We start from the raw sequence: 13405 nt of genomic DNA on the forward strand, positions 1-13405 counted from the left end.
ATAAAATACTGTGACTAGTACTAAACATAAAGATCATTTTGGCCCCTACAGTTTTGGCTCAGTGGATAGAGCATCGGCCTGTGGACTGGAGGGTCCCAGGTTTGATTCTGAAAGGGCACATGCCCGGGTTGCAGGCTCAATTCCAGTGGAGCACATGAGCCGATCAGTATTCTCTCACATCATTGATGTTTCTATCTCTCCCTCTCCCTTTCTCTCAGAAATCAATAAAAATACATTTTATTTACACCAAAAGGAAAGCTAGTTTTTTGAACACGCTAATATATTCCAGAAATACTTATAGAGCATCATGATGCGCAAAAGAAAAATTACAGATTACAGTTTGTAATTATCAGGGATTCAACCAGATGATCTCTACTAAATCTGCCACAATTCACTTTGTTTCTCCTTCAATAGAGACAACTCCCCTATTTTTCATTTTGTACTTGCAAATAACCCAAGAGAAACCATTCTTGCATATTAACACATCATTTGCAAATTCATGTGACAGCTACAATGAACTACCCACCAGAAAATAATACTCTTACCTTTTTTCATTTCCATATGACTTCTGTGCAACTTTTGCGTGAAGAATAAGTACTGTTTGATCCCCTCGCTCTTTTAAATAATTCCGCATTGCTTCCCTAAAATAAAAGACAAATATTACTATTACAGGGGTAAGGTTTAAAATATTACTAAGCTTTGTAATGTGAAAAATACTTGTGAGTATATTTTAAACAAGCAAATCTAAATACAAAAACATTAAGGCAAACAAACACTTTAAATTTAAAGAATATTATACAATAGGGGTAATTAATACTGCTCATCTTCAATTCTATACTTTTTTCTTTTAAAGAAGAAACTGTCTTTCATTCTTGAAATTTAGGGTGTAACTGAGCTAAACCACAATGACATCTTCCAGAATCTCTACGAACAGTGCTAAATTTGGCTTTAAATTGTTCATAAAATTAATGACATGTAATACTTTGTATTTAATGATCTACTTATTAGAATGAGTGTTTTTCACTGAATACAAAGCCATAACAATTCGATAGGTCATCCAAAGTTGTTATTATATGTTCTTAAAATAACAAGCCTTACATAAAGATTCAGAAAGGGATATCTCATTTACATACAAACACAGTTACTAAATAAATTTTCGGGGGGAAAGTTAATTCTTTCAAGTACAAAGCAGTCCAACTATCTACAATATTTATTATGTATACATTATTTAAAAAGTTCCATGTGTTAAATATATTTATACATTCAATAATTTTGCTAAGCAGTATGAAGAACACTAGGTTTACACAAATCAAATTTATAACTATTAATCAGCAGAATCACAATTCTGGAGATTTACCCACAATACAAAAGTAAAGCAAAGTTGTTTCAAAGACAATAATCAGGAAACAGTTTTAATAAGTCAAATGATGTTTTACTTATATTATAAATAAAAGACAAATGTATTAAGATAGCTACACTACAGTAGTACAAAAGTGGGGAATTCTAGAGAAACTATGCAGCTGGGACAAATCATTTAACTTCATCCAGACTCAGTTTCCTATCCGATTATAACATGATATTGCTAATCTAACACAAAGTGGTTGAGGGGATTAAAGGAGATAATCTATTGTAGAAGACAGCATTTATGTTTACTGCCTGAAAACCTGTTAGCTGCAAGACAGGGCAGGTTACAATGGTCCAATATATTGAGAATTAATCCCTATCCTTTAAAAGTTCAGTGAAGAAAACAGCTCAGAAAACAAATTGTAATGGAATACATGATCCAAAGAGAGGTATGAACAGTAGGGTAATGTCTCTGTAAAGAAGGGATGGGTGATAAAGGACTACATGCTAGGAAAACTTCTTAGAAGAGGTAATCTCTGAAGTAACAGGAGTAGACAGAACAAGTAAGGCATCCAGGGTCTGGGAGTAGTATGGAAAAAGTCACAACCAACCCTGCACATTTGGGTACAGCGAGATAGTCAAGCTGAGAACTAAAAAGTGAGAGTCAGAAATTAGAATCTCAAATTCTCTTGTTAAGATACTAACATAAGCCATGGCCTTGAATAAAGCTGACAAGTTGGGAGTCAAATTGCCAAAGCCCTGCCAAATTCCATGAGATTTGACATTTGTAACTTAAATACTCAGTATGAAAGTTTAAGCTAATTCAAATATCACTCTGATAGATGAGAATCAAAATAGTAGCAGTTAATAAAAATGTTTAAAATATCTACAGGAATACTTAAATTGTTTTTAAAAATACACAAAAACAAACATCTCTCTGAAAATTGAGAAAAGATCATTTACTTTTTTATTAATACCCCGTTGTAGAAAACACCATGAGTGGAACTTGGATTTTTCAATCTACACAAAAGGCAATTAAATGATCTTGGGGATTTTTAAACAATTTTCCTTCTTAGTTAATTCTAGTGGTGTAATAGAGAAAAGATTAGAGAACAGAGATACAACACACTTGAAAAAAGGCCCATACACTAAGAAAGAAGCACAAGGAGGTAGTAGAGAAGATAAAAAAGACTTAACAACCCTTTGTATATTTTGTTTGGGGAGAAGTGAATATCTAGAATAATAAAAGCGTAATATGCTAATTAGACCGGAAAGCTGAAAGACTGTCCAGATGTCCTTCCTAATCAAATTGGGGCTGTGAAGGCCAAGCCCTTTGCACGAATTTCGTGCACAGGGCCTCTAGTATATTAATAAGCTGACATGTCAACGCTGAAGTGCCCCATACCTCCATGCTAGAAGTACTGAACAGGTTGTTGGAAATACCTGTACTTCCAGAGAGGGGTCTGGACTGCAAAAGTGGGTTTCACTGGTATATCATTTGCAAATGAAGCCACATAAGTGAACGAAATCTCCCAGATTGAAAACAAAAGGAGAAAGAAGCTGACTATGGAAGGTAAAACGACTGAATGTTCATATCAAAGTTCCAGCTGATGTTGAAATCCATAAATGATGGTGCAAATTCCCATGAACACTCCCAAAGGTGGGAACAGAGAGAGCATATTCTCAAACCTGTTGGGTACTAGACAAAAGGTGCTGCCTGGGAAGGATAGTGATGGTAAGAGATTTGAGTGTTGCTTTAAGTCAGGTGACTAACTACAGAGTTCAGGGTGGAATGAGAACAAACAACAAAAGCCAGGCAAAGGCACACATGTCCAGTCCCTAATATGAAACTTGAAAAGTGATACATGTGAAAAGATCTCACTTAGGTCATAATATATTGTCCCTTCTACATAGGGTTGGATTCATTTTGCAAACTGCTTTTATGTTCATAAGGAATACTAGTCTATAGTTTTATTTTCTTGTAATGTCTTTGCTTTTAGTACTATGGCAATACTGTCCTTACAGAATGAATTGGAAAGTATGTTCTGATCTCCAATTTTCTCGAATAGTATGTAGAGAACTGGTATAATTAATTTCTTAAATGTCTGGTAAAATTCAACAGTGAGATCACCTGAGCCTGTAGTTTTCTTTGTGGGAAGACATATAACTACAAATTCAATTTCTTTAACTATAGGGCTATTCAGGCTATAAATTTCTTTTTATAAGCTTTAGTAGTTTGCTAGTTTCAAGGAATTTGTATGTTTCTTCAAAAGCTTAATTTACTTTCAGAAAGTTATTCATGTTTGCTTATTATTCTTTAAATATTTGTAGAATTTGCAGTGATGTCATCTTTCTCATTTTTGACAGTAGTAATTTGTAAATAATCAGATTGTCCTGCTTAGAGGATTTCTTTAACATTTCTTGCAGCTCATACCTGTTTGTGATGAATTATTTTTCAGTTCTTATGTCTAAAAAAGTCTTAATTTTACCTATGCTGGGTACAGAATACTGGGTTGCTATATTTCCTTCTTTGGGAAAACTGTCTTGCTCCACTGTCTTCTTTCTATCTAGCAAAATTTCAGATTAAAAATTCCCATAATCTTTCTCTTTGTTTCTCCATAGATAATTTATCTTCTATCTCTATTGCTTTTAAAATTTTCTCTTTATCACTGTCATAATTAAGCAACTTGATTATGATGTGCTTCAGCAGTTTGTGCTTGGGGCTCAGTGAGTTTCTTGAAACTATGGTTTTATAATTTATCAAATTTAGAAAAATTTCAGCCATTATTTTTTCACATATTTTAACCATACCCTTCCCCCTTCAACAACTCTACCTGTATTTTATCCACTTGAACATAAACCACAGCTCACTAAGGATCTTTTTGTTCAGACTTTTTTTCATTTTGGATAGTTTCCATTGCTGTTTTCAAGTTCACCAATCTCTTCATCAGCAGTGCATATCTGCAATTAATCCCAGGAATTGTATCTTTTTATCTTTAGCACTGTGGTTCTTGTCTCTAAAAATTTGATTTGGATCTCCCCTTTTTTATCTTCTGTCCTCTATTTAACTCATTCAACTCCTCCTCTAGCTCAGAGATGCGCAGTTCAAGCCTTGGGCCAAATCTGACCCACTGCCAGTTGTAGAAATAAAAAAATTGTACTTCAATATACAGACACAATGACTATTTTACACATTTTCCATGTCTCCTTTTATGCTACAACACAGTTGAGTAGTTATAAGAGAGGCTGTATGGGCCACATAAAACTAAATTACTGGCCATCTGTCTCTTTTAAGAAAAACTGTGTAAACTCCTGATCTAAGTATCTTGAACATATTAGAAGACAAATATAACTGTTAAAGTCTCTAATTCTATTATCTGTGTCATTTCTAGATTGGTTTTGACTGTTTTTTCTCATTATGGATCATATTTTCCTTGCTCTTTGTATGACTGATACGTTTTGACTGACTACGAAGATTCGATAAATTTTACCTTTCTGACTGCTGGATATTTGTCTTGAAAACCACTGTTTCATAAATTTTGTCCAGGTTTTTAGTTATTTCAGGCTGGAGAGTAATTCCAGTCCCAGTTACTCCATCTTGGCCAGAAGTAGAAGTTCTAAAGGCTACTAAAATTTTCCAGATATGGAAAATTGCTTAAAGAGTAAATGGAAAATCATGATAAAGTAGTTGGGACCTAACTCTATTATTTTACGTATTTAAGGAAATGAATTTTTCCTCATGTTCATTATCATAGTATTGATTACTATTTTTACAAGGTACCCAATTAAGTAACTAATTTATCCATCAAAATACATTTTATTGTTAGGAGTCACTGCAACCTACTGATGCTGGTAATGCAATAAAAATATTTATCAATTTTTAAATTATCTGTACATGTGAATTCAGCAATTCCACTTAGTATTTCTTCAAGACATGTACCTGAAAATATATTCACATGAACTAGTGAGACAAATTATATTTTCCTAGACCACTTCATGTGGAGTACTTATGTAATGCCTTTTTGAAAGTTTTTAATGTTGAAGTAATTTCGAATTACAGAGAAGTTTTAAAAGTAGTACAAAGAATTCCTAGTCCCCTTTCCCCCAAACTCCAAAACATTTTACCATGTTTGTATACTAAGTTTTAAAACCATTCAAGAGCACATGGTAGACATGTCACCCCTTTACCCAAAATACTTTAGTAATTATTTCTTCAAATAAAGGCAATGTTTTATACAATCACAATGCCATGCCATGGACACAATATTTCTAACTATAGATTTTATTCACGTCGCCATTGTCCTATTAATGTCTTTTATTGGGGGGAGATTGGAGGGGGCAGTGTTGAGAATCTACTGCCCTCAGGCTAAATCAGGATGGTTCCAGTTTCTCAAATCTAGTTGAGCTGGAACAGACATGCCATTCATTTATATGTTTTCTATGGTTTATTTGGGGATATAAGAACAGGGGTGAGATGTCACAAAGGACTCGATGTGGCTCAAAAAGTCTAACATGTTTGTTATCTGGCCCATTAACAGAAAATGTTTGCCAACTCTAGCTTTAGATCAAAAGAAAAAATTTTTCTTGGCTGAGGATTTAGTTGAATTTAGTTGTCATGTCTTGTTGGTTTTCTGTAATGAGGTATTCTTCAGTCTTTGTTTCTTATGCTCTTGAAAAATTTGAAGAGTAAATGCCATTTATTTTATAGAATGCCCCTCATTTGCATGTTTGATGTTTCCTTATGCTTACATTTAGACATTTACACATTTCTGCAAGAATAGCACAAAGGTAATATTATGTCCTTCTCAGTATGCACATAACATTTATTTGTCCTACTATTAGTATTTATTAGGTGACTTCATTAAGGTGGTATCTGCCAGGTTTCTTCATTGACATTAATATTTTTTGCTTTATAAATAATACATACTTTGCGAGGATACACTTAGAGACTATGTAAATATTTTGTTTCTCATCAGATTTTAAACCAATAGTTTAAGCATTCATTGATGATTTTTTGCCTGAGACAATTATTGTAGTGGTTGCCAAAGTGTGATTTCCTAGCTCCCTCATTCCTTCTACATTAGGTAAATTTCTTCTATAAGGAAAAACTATCTCCTCTGCTTCATTTATTGAATCATTTTTTAACTCAGTGTAGTCTTCTGAACTGTCATTTTATTATGTCATTTTAATCCATTCCTATAATTTATTTTGATGATCAAAGTGCCCATGATTTGGCTAAAAGGAAGCCTCTTGAAGCTGGCTCCCTTGGAATCTTTCTGGCATGTTTCCATCATTCTTTGAGTACAACAGCTTTTAAGTAATAGCAAAAATGTGGAAATTATCCAAATGGCCATTAATGTAAAAATTAAACAAAAGCAGAGTGAAGACAATATAGAGAATGAAGTAGAAGATATATATATAGAACAATGGTCAAGTATAATATCAGGCTTTAAAAAGAAGAAAAATACAGGCATATGTTTATTTGTGCTTATAATTTTCTTGAAAGATACTAACAATGCAGGGTTAGCATTAGCTCTAGGACTAAAACTGTAAAACTGAATGTTTTACTTTTTATTTTACTACCACTGACTGTTAGAAATTTTTAAAATAATTTTCAAGATTAATACTTTTAAATTTAACATTTGTAATTAAAATATTATAAAATTAATTTATCATTGGAACACAGTATATTTTCAGAAAAATTAAAATTGGTAAAACCTTGTGTTTTTTGTATAATTCTTTTCTAAAAGGATATATTAAGTACCTTTCAAGTCCCATGTAAAATCAACAAATTGTGACTGGCTAAATGCATAGAGAAAACTATTTTTTACACTGTAGCCCTTGTAATATTAACTATATGATACTCAAGATTAATTATTCAAAGGCGTAATTTCCCCTTCGAAACATATCCACTTATTCTGTTATTTTTATGGGGGACAAGGGGATGCGGGATAGAGAAGATGGGACTAAGCTTATAATCTAGATACCAATATATCAATAACTTCATTTCAAAAGCACCTAATATAGTTTTGAAAATGACAGGATCTAACTCTTGTATGAAATGTTTTATTGAAAGGCTCACCAATATAATGCTTACCTAGTGAGTCGTTTAGGTGGAGGCCGCTCACCAAATTTTCTGGGGGAAAAAGAAAGAAAAGAGTTCAACAGGCTATATGACACACTCCATAAGCATTTTAGGAAACATGAAATCTCCTTCATAACAAACACTTCAATCCTACTGACCAGTGAAAAGAGAAATCCTCTAGTAAACATCTATATCCAGAAATAGCAAAATACAAAAATGATTCCTAAACAGACACAGCACTCGAAGTAGGCCCCTGAGCATGTAGCACACTGATTAGATGAGGATTTCAGGTACCTTTCAGAGATACTTTGCAAAAAAAACCACTAACCAAAGTCCTTGTCTCACACCATCTACAGCACCCAGAAGAATCCTCACAGCCCAAGAGGTAATGTAGAGGTCACAAGTGTTTATCACGAACCGACACTGAGCTATACATTTTTAATACACTCTTCTCTTTAGTCATCCTATCTAATAAAGAAGTACTATGCCAATTGACCCTCACACCATTGCAAAAATGGCAGAACCCACAGCCAATAAGGAGTGAATATTCTAATTGACTGCCCTACCCGCAAAGATGGCAGCGCCCACAGCCAATAAGGAGGGGATATGTTAATGGACTGCCCCACCCTCAGAGATAGAGGTGCCCACAACCACAAGATGGCAGTGTCCAGTCCCCAGAGCTCCACTGGGGTGGGCAGGTGCACAGCAAGGCCGGGCCCATGCACACCTGCCTCTGGAGTCCCCTAGTTCCCTCCGCCCCCCAACCACCCAGGGCCAGCCCGAGGCACAGGCAAGCCTTGATGGCAGCTGCCCAGCCACCCAGGGTCGCCCAAGGCTCAGGTAACCAGGGCCAGCCAAGGCTTGAGCTGCCAGCAGTGGCAACAGTAGAGGTATGATGGGGCATCGCCGTCCCAATTGCCAGGTTGTCTCCCGCTCCTGAGGGCTCCTGGACTGTGAGAGGGGGCAGGCCAGGAGAGGGGACGTGCAGGCTCCCTGGTGGCTGGGAGTGAAGCCAGGGGAAGGAAGGCCTATTCCTGCACAAATATCATGCAACAGGCCTCTGGAGTGAGTGAGTGAGTGAGTGAGTGAGTGAGTGAGTGTGTGTGTGTGTGTGTGTGTGTAGGCAGATGCATAACAACCTAACAACCGGTTGCTATGACACCCACTGTGGCCAGGGAACTGGCCTGATCAGGTGGGGCCGGTGACCAACCTTTGCAGCCCCTCCCTGCTGCCGGCCTGCCCCTGATCAGACTCTCCCACCCCGATCAATTATGGCGCCTGCTGCCAACCCCCCCCTCCTACCCCTTCGCCCCCCAGCCAGCCGCGCCTCCAATCAGCCCGACCACCACGATAGGCCTGCAGCCCCTTCCATTCAGCTGGCCTGCCATTGTTTGCACACCCCCACCCCAATAGGGAACGAGGCTGGCTGGCCAACCTCCTGCAGCCCTTCCCCCTGGCCGGCCATGCTCCCAATGGCACCTACCCCAATAGGGGGCAGAGCTGGCTGGCCAATCTCCTGCAGCCCATCCTCCTCGCTAGCCCCCACCCCACCCCGATCAGGGGCAGGGCCAGTTGGTCAACCACCCATGGCCCCTCCCCAGGACGCGCTGACCCCTGATTGGCACCCTGCACCCACCCCATTTGACTTAAGATTCCTCTATATTTGTGATGTTAAATGAAGTTATTAAGTTTGATGATAAGTTTTAGAAACCCATGCAGTTCATTTTGTTGAATAATACTATATGATATTGTTTATGACCTCATAATTTATAAACAATGGGTGTCTGTGACTATGAATATTTTGGTATTTTTATTAACCCTGAAATATTAGAAAGTGATTTTAATTGAAATAGCACTAAAAAGTGAGCAAATAACCCACATTTCTGTAAGAAGAATTACTTATTATTCTCTTTGATTTTATCTGATAAGATATTCAATTTTTAAAATAAAAACAAAAAACCAAACCAAAAGAATATGTTTTAGTAATAGCATCAGCAAAGATGTTGAAGACCACAGGTTTCAGAACACTGAACTGTTGATTAACCCATGATTTGCAGTTGTGGAATGAAAGGCAAAAATCTACTAACTCTTTTTTCAAGAAAATATATTCTTTTAACCTTTAAAACTGATTAAATGTAGCATTACAGCATATAATTAAAGTAAAAATGCCTCACTAGGTTTGATAGAGAATCCTATATGATAAAAACCCAATATGCTGTGTCTGGTCGTCCATGCAATCAAACAAAGTATAATAAGCTAATGATATGATATGCTAAGGCCGCTCAACCACTCACTATTACATGCACTGACCAGCAGGGGGCAAACAGTTAACCAGTCTCTATGACATGCACTGACCACCACCACCAGGGGGCAGACACTCTGATTAGGTTAGCTTGCTGCTGTGGTCCGGCCAATCAGGACTGAGCAATCAGGACTTAGCTGGACATGTCCTGGACCCCTCCTTTATTCCCTCCCTGGCTGACCAACCTCCCACATCCCTCCCGGTCTCGATTGTGCATCAGTGGGGTCACTCGGCCTGGCCTGCACCCCTTTGCAGTTTGGGACCCCTCGGGGGATGTCGGAGAGCCAGTTTCAGCCTGATCCTACAGGAATTCGTGCACCAGGCCTCTAGTATTTTAAAAAACCCAGGGAAATTATAATTATCTTTAAAACACTTCTTTGCTTATATATTTTAAGAGCAAATTTAACTTTATAAAGATAAACAAAGTGGGGTGCAGCCAGAATCTACCTAACTGGTTAAAATGCTAAAAAATTTTAGAGACAGTTAACAAATGAGATAAAACGTTTCAGTGATGCCACTGCCCTACTAATTACTCCAACTATCAAACATCTTTGGGATCTCACACAGGTTTATTACATGCCTAGTTTACTATATTTTGGTTTAAGTATAAACTTTCCTGCTACTCTGAAATGCTTTAAAAATTAACAAATTAATGTTAACAATGGTCGTCTTTGAAATACCCATTACATGAAGTCAACGATTACATAAGCATACTTGTGCAACATCACTCTTGCCCCCATAGGAAACATGAACAAGGAAAGACAAGCGTTCACCTGCTGAGCTAGGACAGCATTTCAACATGATGCACCACTCTCCAAGTATCATCCTCAGGCTAGGAATCTTATGAATATTAATAAGATTGTGTTGTTTCTTCAGTATATAATAAAGCATCTCCAATAATTGTGTGCCTACCAATCCTCTTTTTGAACCAGAAATAAGTATGACCAAACAAGTTTAGACCACTCTTACATAAGATCTTTTCATAATAGGTGTATGGTGTATTTAACATTGCAAAAAACAAACAAATAAAAAATTAAATATTAAGTACCCTAGGGATACTTTAATCCCATGAAATAGTGACTTACTTCCTCACTATAACAAATTATCACTGTTATCCAATTAATCTTTTTGATATTAGAGGTTGTCATTATCTCATTTGCATGAGTAGATTTTTCAAATTTTATGCATACTACTGAAATGTAATTTTAATTACATGTAACAATCATTCCTGTTACGTATTTAAAGGAAAAAAAATATTATTCTAGCCTGTTGTTGTTTTTTTTTTTTTAAGTGATAAGTGACAGCTTACATAATATTGGTTATGCCCATGTCAATTCTTCTTGGTCTGTTCTGTACTTTTCAGGATAGTACTGGCAAATGAAACACAAAAATCCATGTGCCATAATTACCCAATAATGTTCATATAATCCTATGGCTCAAGAAAATTTACATTATCCAAAATATATTGTCATATATATAACTTTAAGCTAGTAAATTCATTTTACTTTAACTTCACTAACTTTCCCCTTTTAAAATAACAATATTTTTGTATTCTAAGTAAGAAGAGCTGTGGAAAATGTTAATTACATAGTTAAATCTATTTTCATATTCCTGGAAGTATACAGATTCTTTAAAAGTTTTCCTTAATCATTAAATATCATGTAAACAGTATTGAGGTTCTCACATTTCTTCCAATCCATTAGATTTTTCAAATAAAAAACCTATATAAACATTTCACATATATTACACACTTCCTTTTTTGTTCACCATGGAGATGCAATATTGTTTTCGCCCATAACATATATTTGCTTCTGTATTTACCAATCTGTTAAGGAAGTATATGACCACAAATGTATTGAAAACAAACAAGATAAAAGCTATCAAAACTTCACCATCTCAACACCTTTTCTAGCTAATAGATATTTCACATGAGAAAACCAAGTCAAAAACCAAGGCAGGGGCGTATATCTGTTACAAAACAAAGTAAAAACCCATAACATTAGACCTTCTATTTTAAAAACATATTGAGGTGGCTGGAAAAACAACCTCAAGTCATGTGTGAAATTCATCTGCCCTTCGACTGTGAAACTAAAAGTAATTTCCTCTATTTTTCTGTATTTCATCAATCTTTGGTTTAATGAAGAATTTAGATTAAATTAAGGCAAAAACATTGATGCGGTATTTACAGAAAGGAAATAGAAAACAGCCTACTAAGTCACACAACTTTGAGCAAGAAGTCAGCCTTTGTTGTGCTTCAATGACTAGTTTTGAACCTATTCTTACCCTAAGAACCACATTAAATAGCAATACTGCTTAAAATTTCCAGGTGTAATCAATGGTTCTTGGCTACTGGAACAAAGGTGATCAGAGCATGATGTATTGTCCTGGACTATCATGTGTATGTAATGTTTCATAAACAGAACAAATATTCTATGGCCCCATCAGGTAGAGTAACATGCTCCCCTTCTTTCTCCTATACTGAGTAGAACATTTGAAAAGCACTGTTTCCTTAATTTTTAAAGTTCATTTATTCTACCTTTTTATTTTTCAATAAAAAAACAAAAACAAAACTTAACTTTATAACAAACTACCAACAGTTTGTAAAGAAGCAGAAAGAATGGAAAGATATAAATAGCAGGATGACAGAGACCATCACCTCTAGCCATTCTCAGTATCTGGCTTTTGGGGTATCTCCAATATTATTACCAGATAAAGGGTACCTTTCCAAAAATCCATACCTGAAAAGGGATTGTCCCCGTGTTAAAGCTGCAGTAGCCACCAGCCTCATCATCCAGATGGCACAACTAAGTTGTGAGAACAATGACTTCCATTAACATCACACATAAAGATCTTATATGAAAATCATACGCCTTAAAACCTACGGATGGCTTCAGCAATGGCAATGAAACAATGAGCAAACTACTTCAGTTTCATGTATCAAGAGACTGACTGGGACAAACTGACATCAAATGCCTCCTATTGTGATGCATCAAGAGGAGCAAAGTGTCACTTCTATGATATTACAGGCCCCAACATGCAGAGCCTGAATCTAAGCATGAAGAACATAAACCTAAATTGTGGAACAAAATAACTATACTTTAAAAGGATCAAAGTTATGAAAGGGGAACAAAAAAATAAAATAAAAACAAAAAACAAGGAACTGGCCCGGATTAAAAGAGACTGATGGACCATGATTACTGAATACAACATATTATCTAGAATTTATTTCTACTATAAAGAACATTACTTAGACAACTGACAAAATCTGAATTAAACCATATTAGAGAACTGGATTTTATCAATTTGATTTTCTGGTTTTGATAACTGTACAGATTATTAAGAGAATGTCCTGCCAGGCCAGTGTAGCTCAGTGATTGAGCGCTTACTCATGAACCAGGAGGTCATGGTTGATTCCCAGTGAGGGCACATGCTTGGGGTTGGGGCATACACCCCCAGTAGGGGCATGCAGGAGGCAGCTGTCAATGATTCTTCTCACTGATGTTTCTCTCCCTCTCCCTTCCTCCATAAAATAAAAACATATTTTTTTAAATGCAGAAAATGTCCTTATCTTTAGAAGCACTAGCTTTAGTCCTTAGGGCATGATATCTACTTCTTCCCTTCAAATGTTTCAGGTAAAGAGAAAGAGAATACAGAAGGAAAGAGCAAATGTGGTA

At 36.1% G+C, this 13405-nt stretch overlaps 1 protein-coding gene across 5 annotated transcripts in view; it reads right to left on the bottom strand.

Annotated features, from left to right (window-relative positions):
• Positions 1-13405, bottom strand: part of RBPJ (recombination signal binding protein for immunoglobulin kappa J region) — an 82868-nt gene that overhangs the window by 25649 nt on the left and 43814 nt on the right. For all 5 annotated transcript variants that reach the window (XM_036419051.2, XM_036419069.2, XM_036419060.2 and 2 more), the window contains 2 exons: positions 7442-7480; positions 546-641 (listed from right to left, as the gene is read on the bottom strand). In XM_036419051.2, coding sequence (XP_036274944.1) covers positions 546-641; positions 7442-7480 — 135 coding nt within the window. Of the gene's footprint in view, positions 1-545; positions 642-7441; positions 7481-13405 lie in introns of those variants that run through there.

This window comes from Pipistrellus kuhlii, unplaced genomic scaffold (genome assembly GCF_014108245.1).
Source record: "Pipistrellus kuhlii isolate mPipKuh1 unplaced genomic scaffold, mPipKuh1.p scaffold_m20_p_1, whole genome shotgun sequence".
NCBI classification, from domain to species: Eukaryota; Metazoa; Chordata; class Mammalia; order Chiroptera; family Vespertilionidae; genus Pipistrellus; species Pipistrellus kuhlii.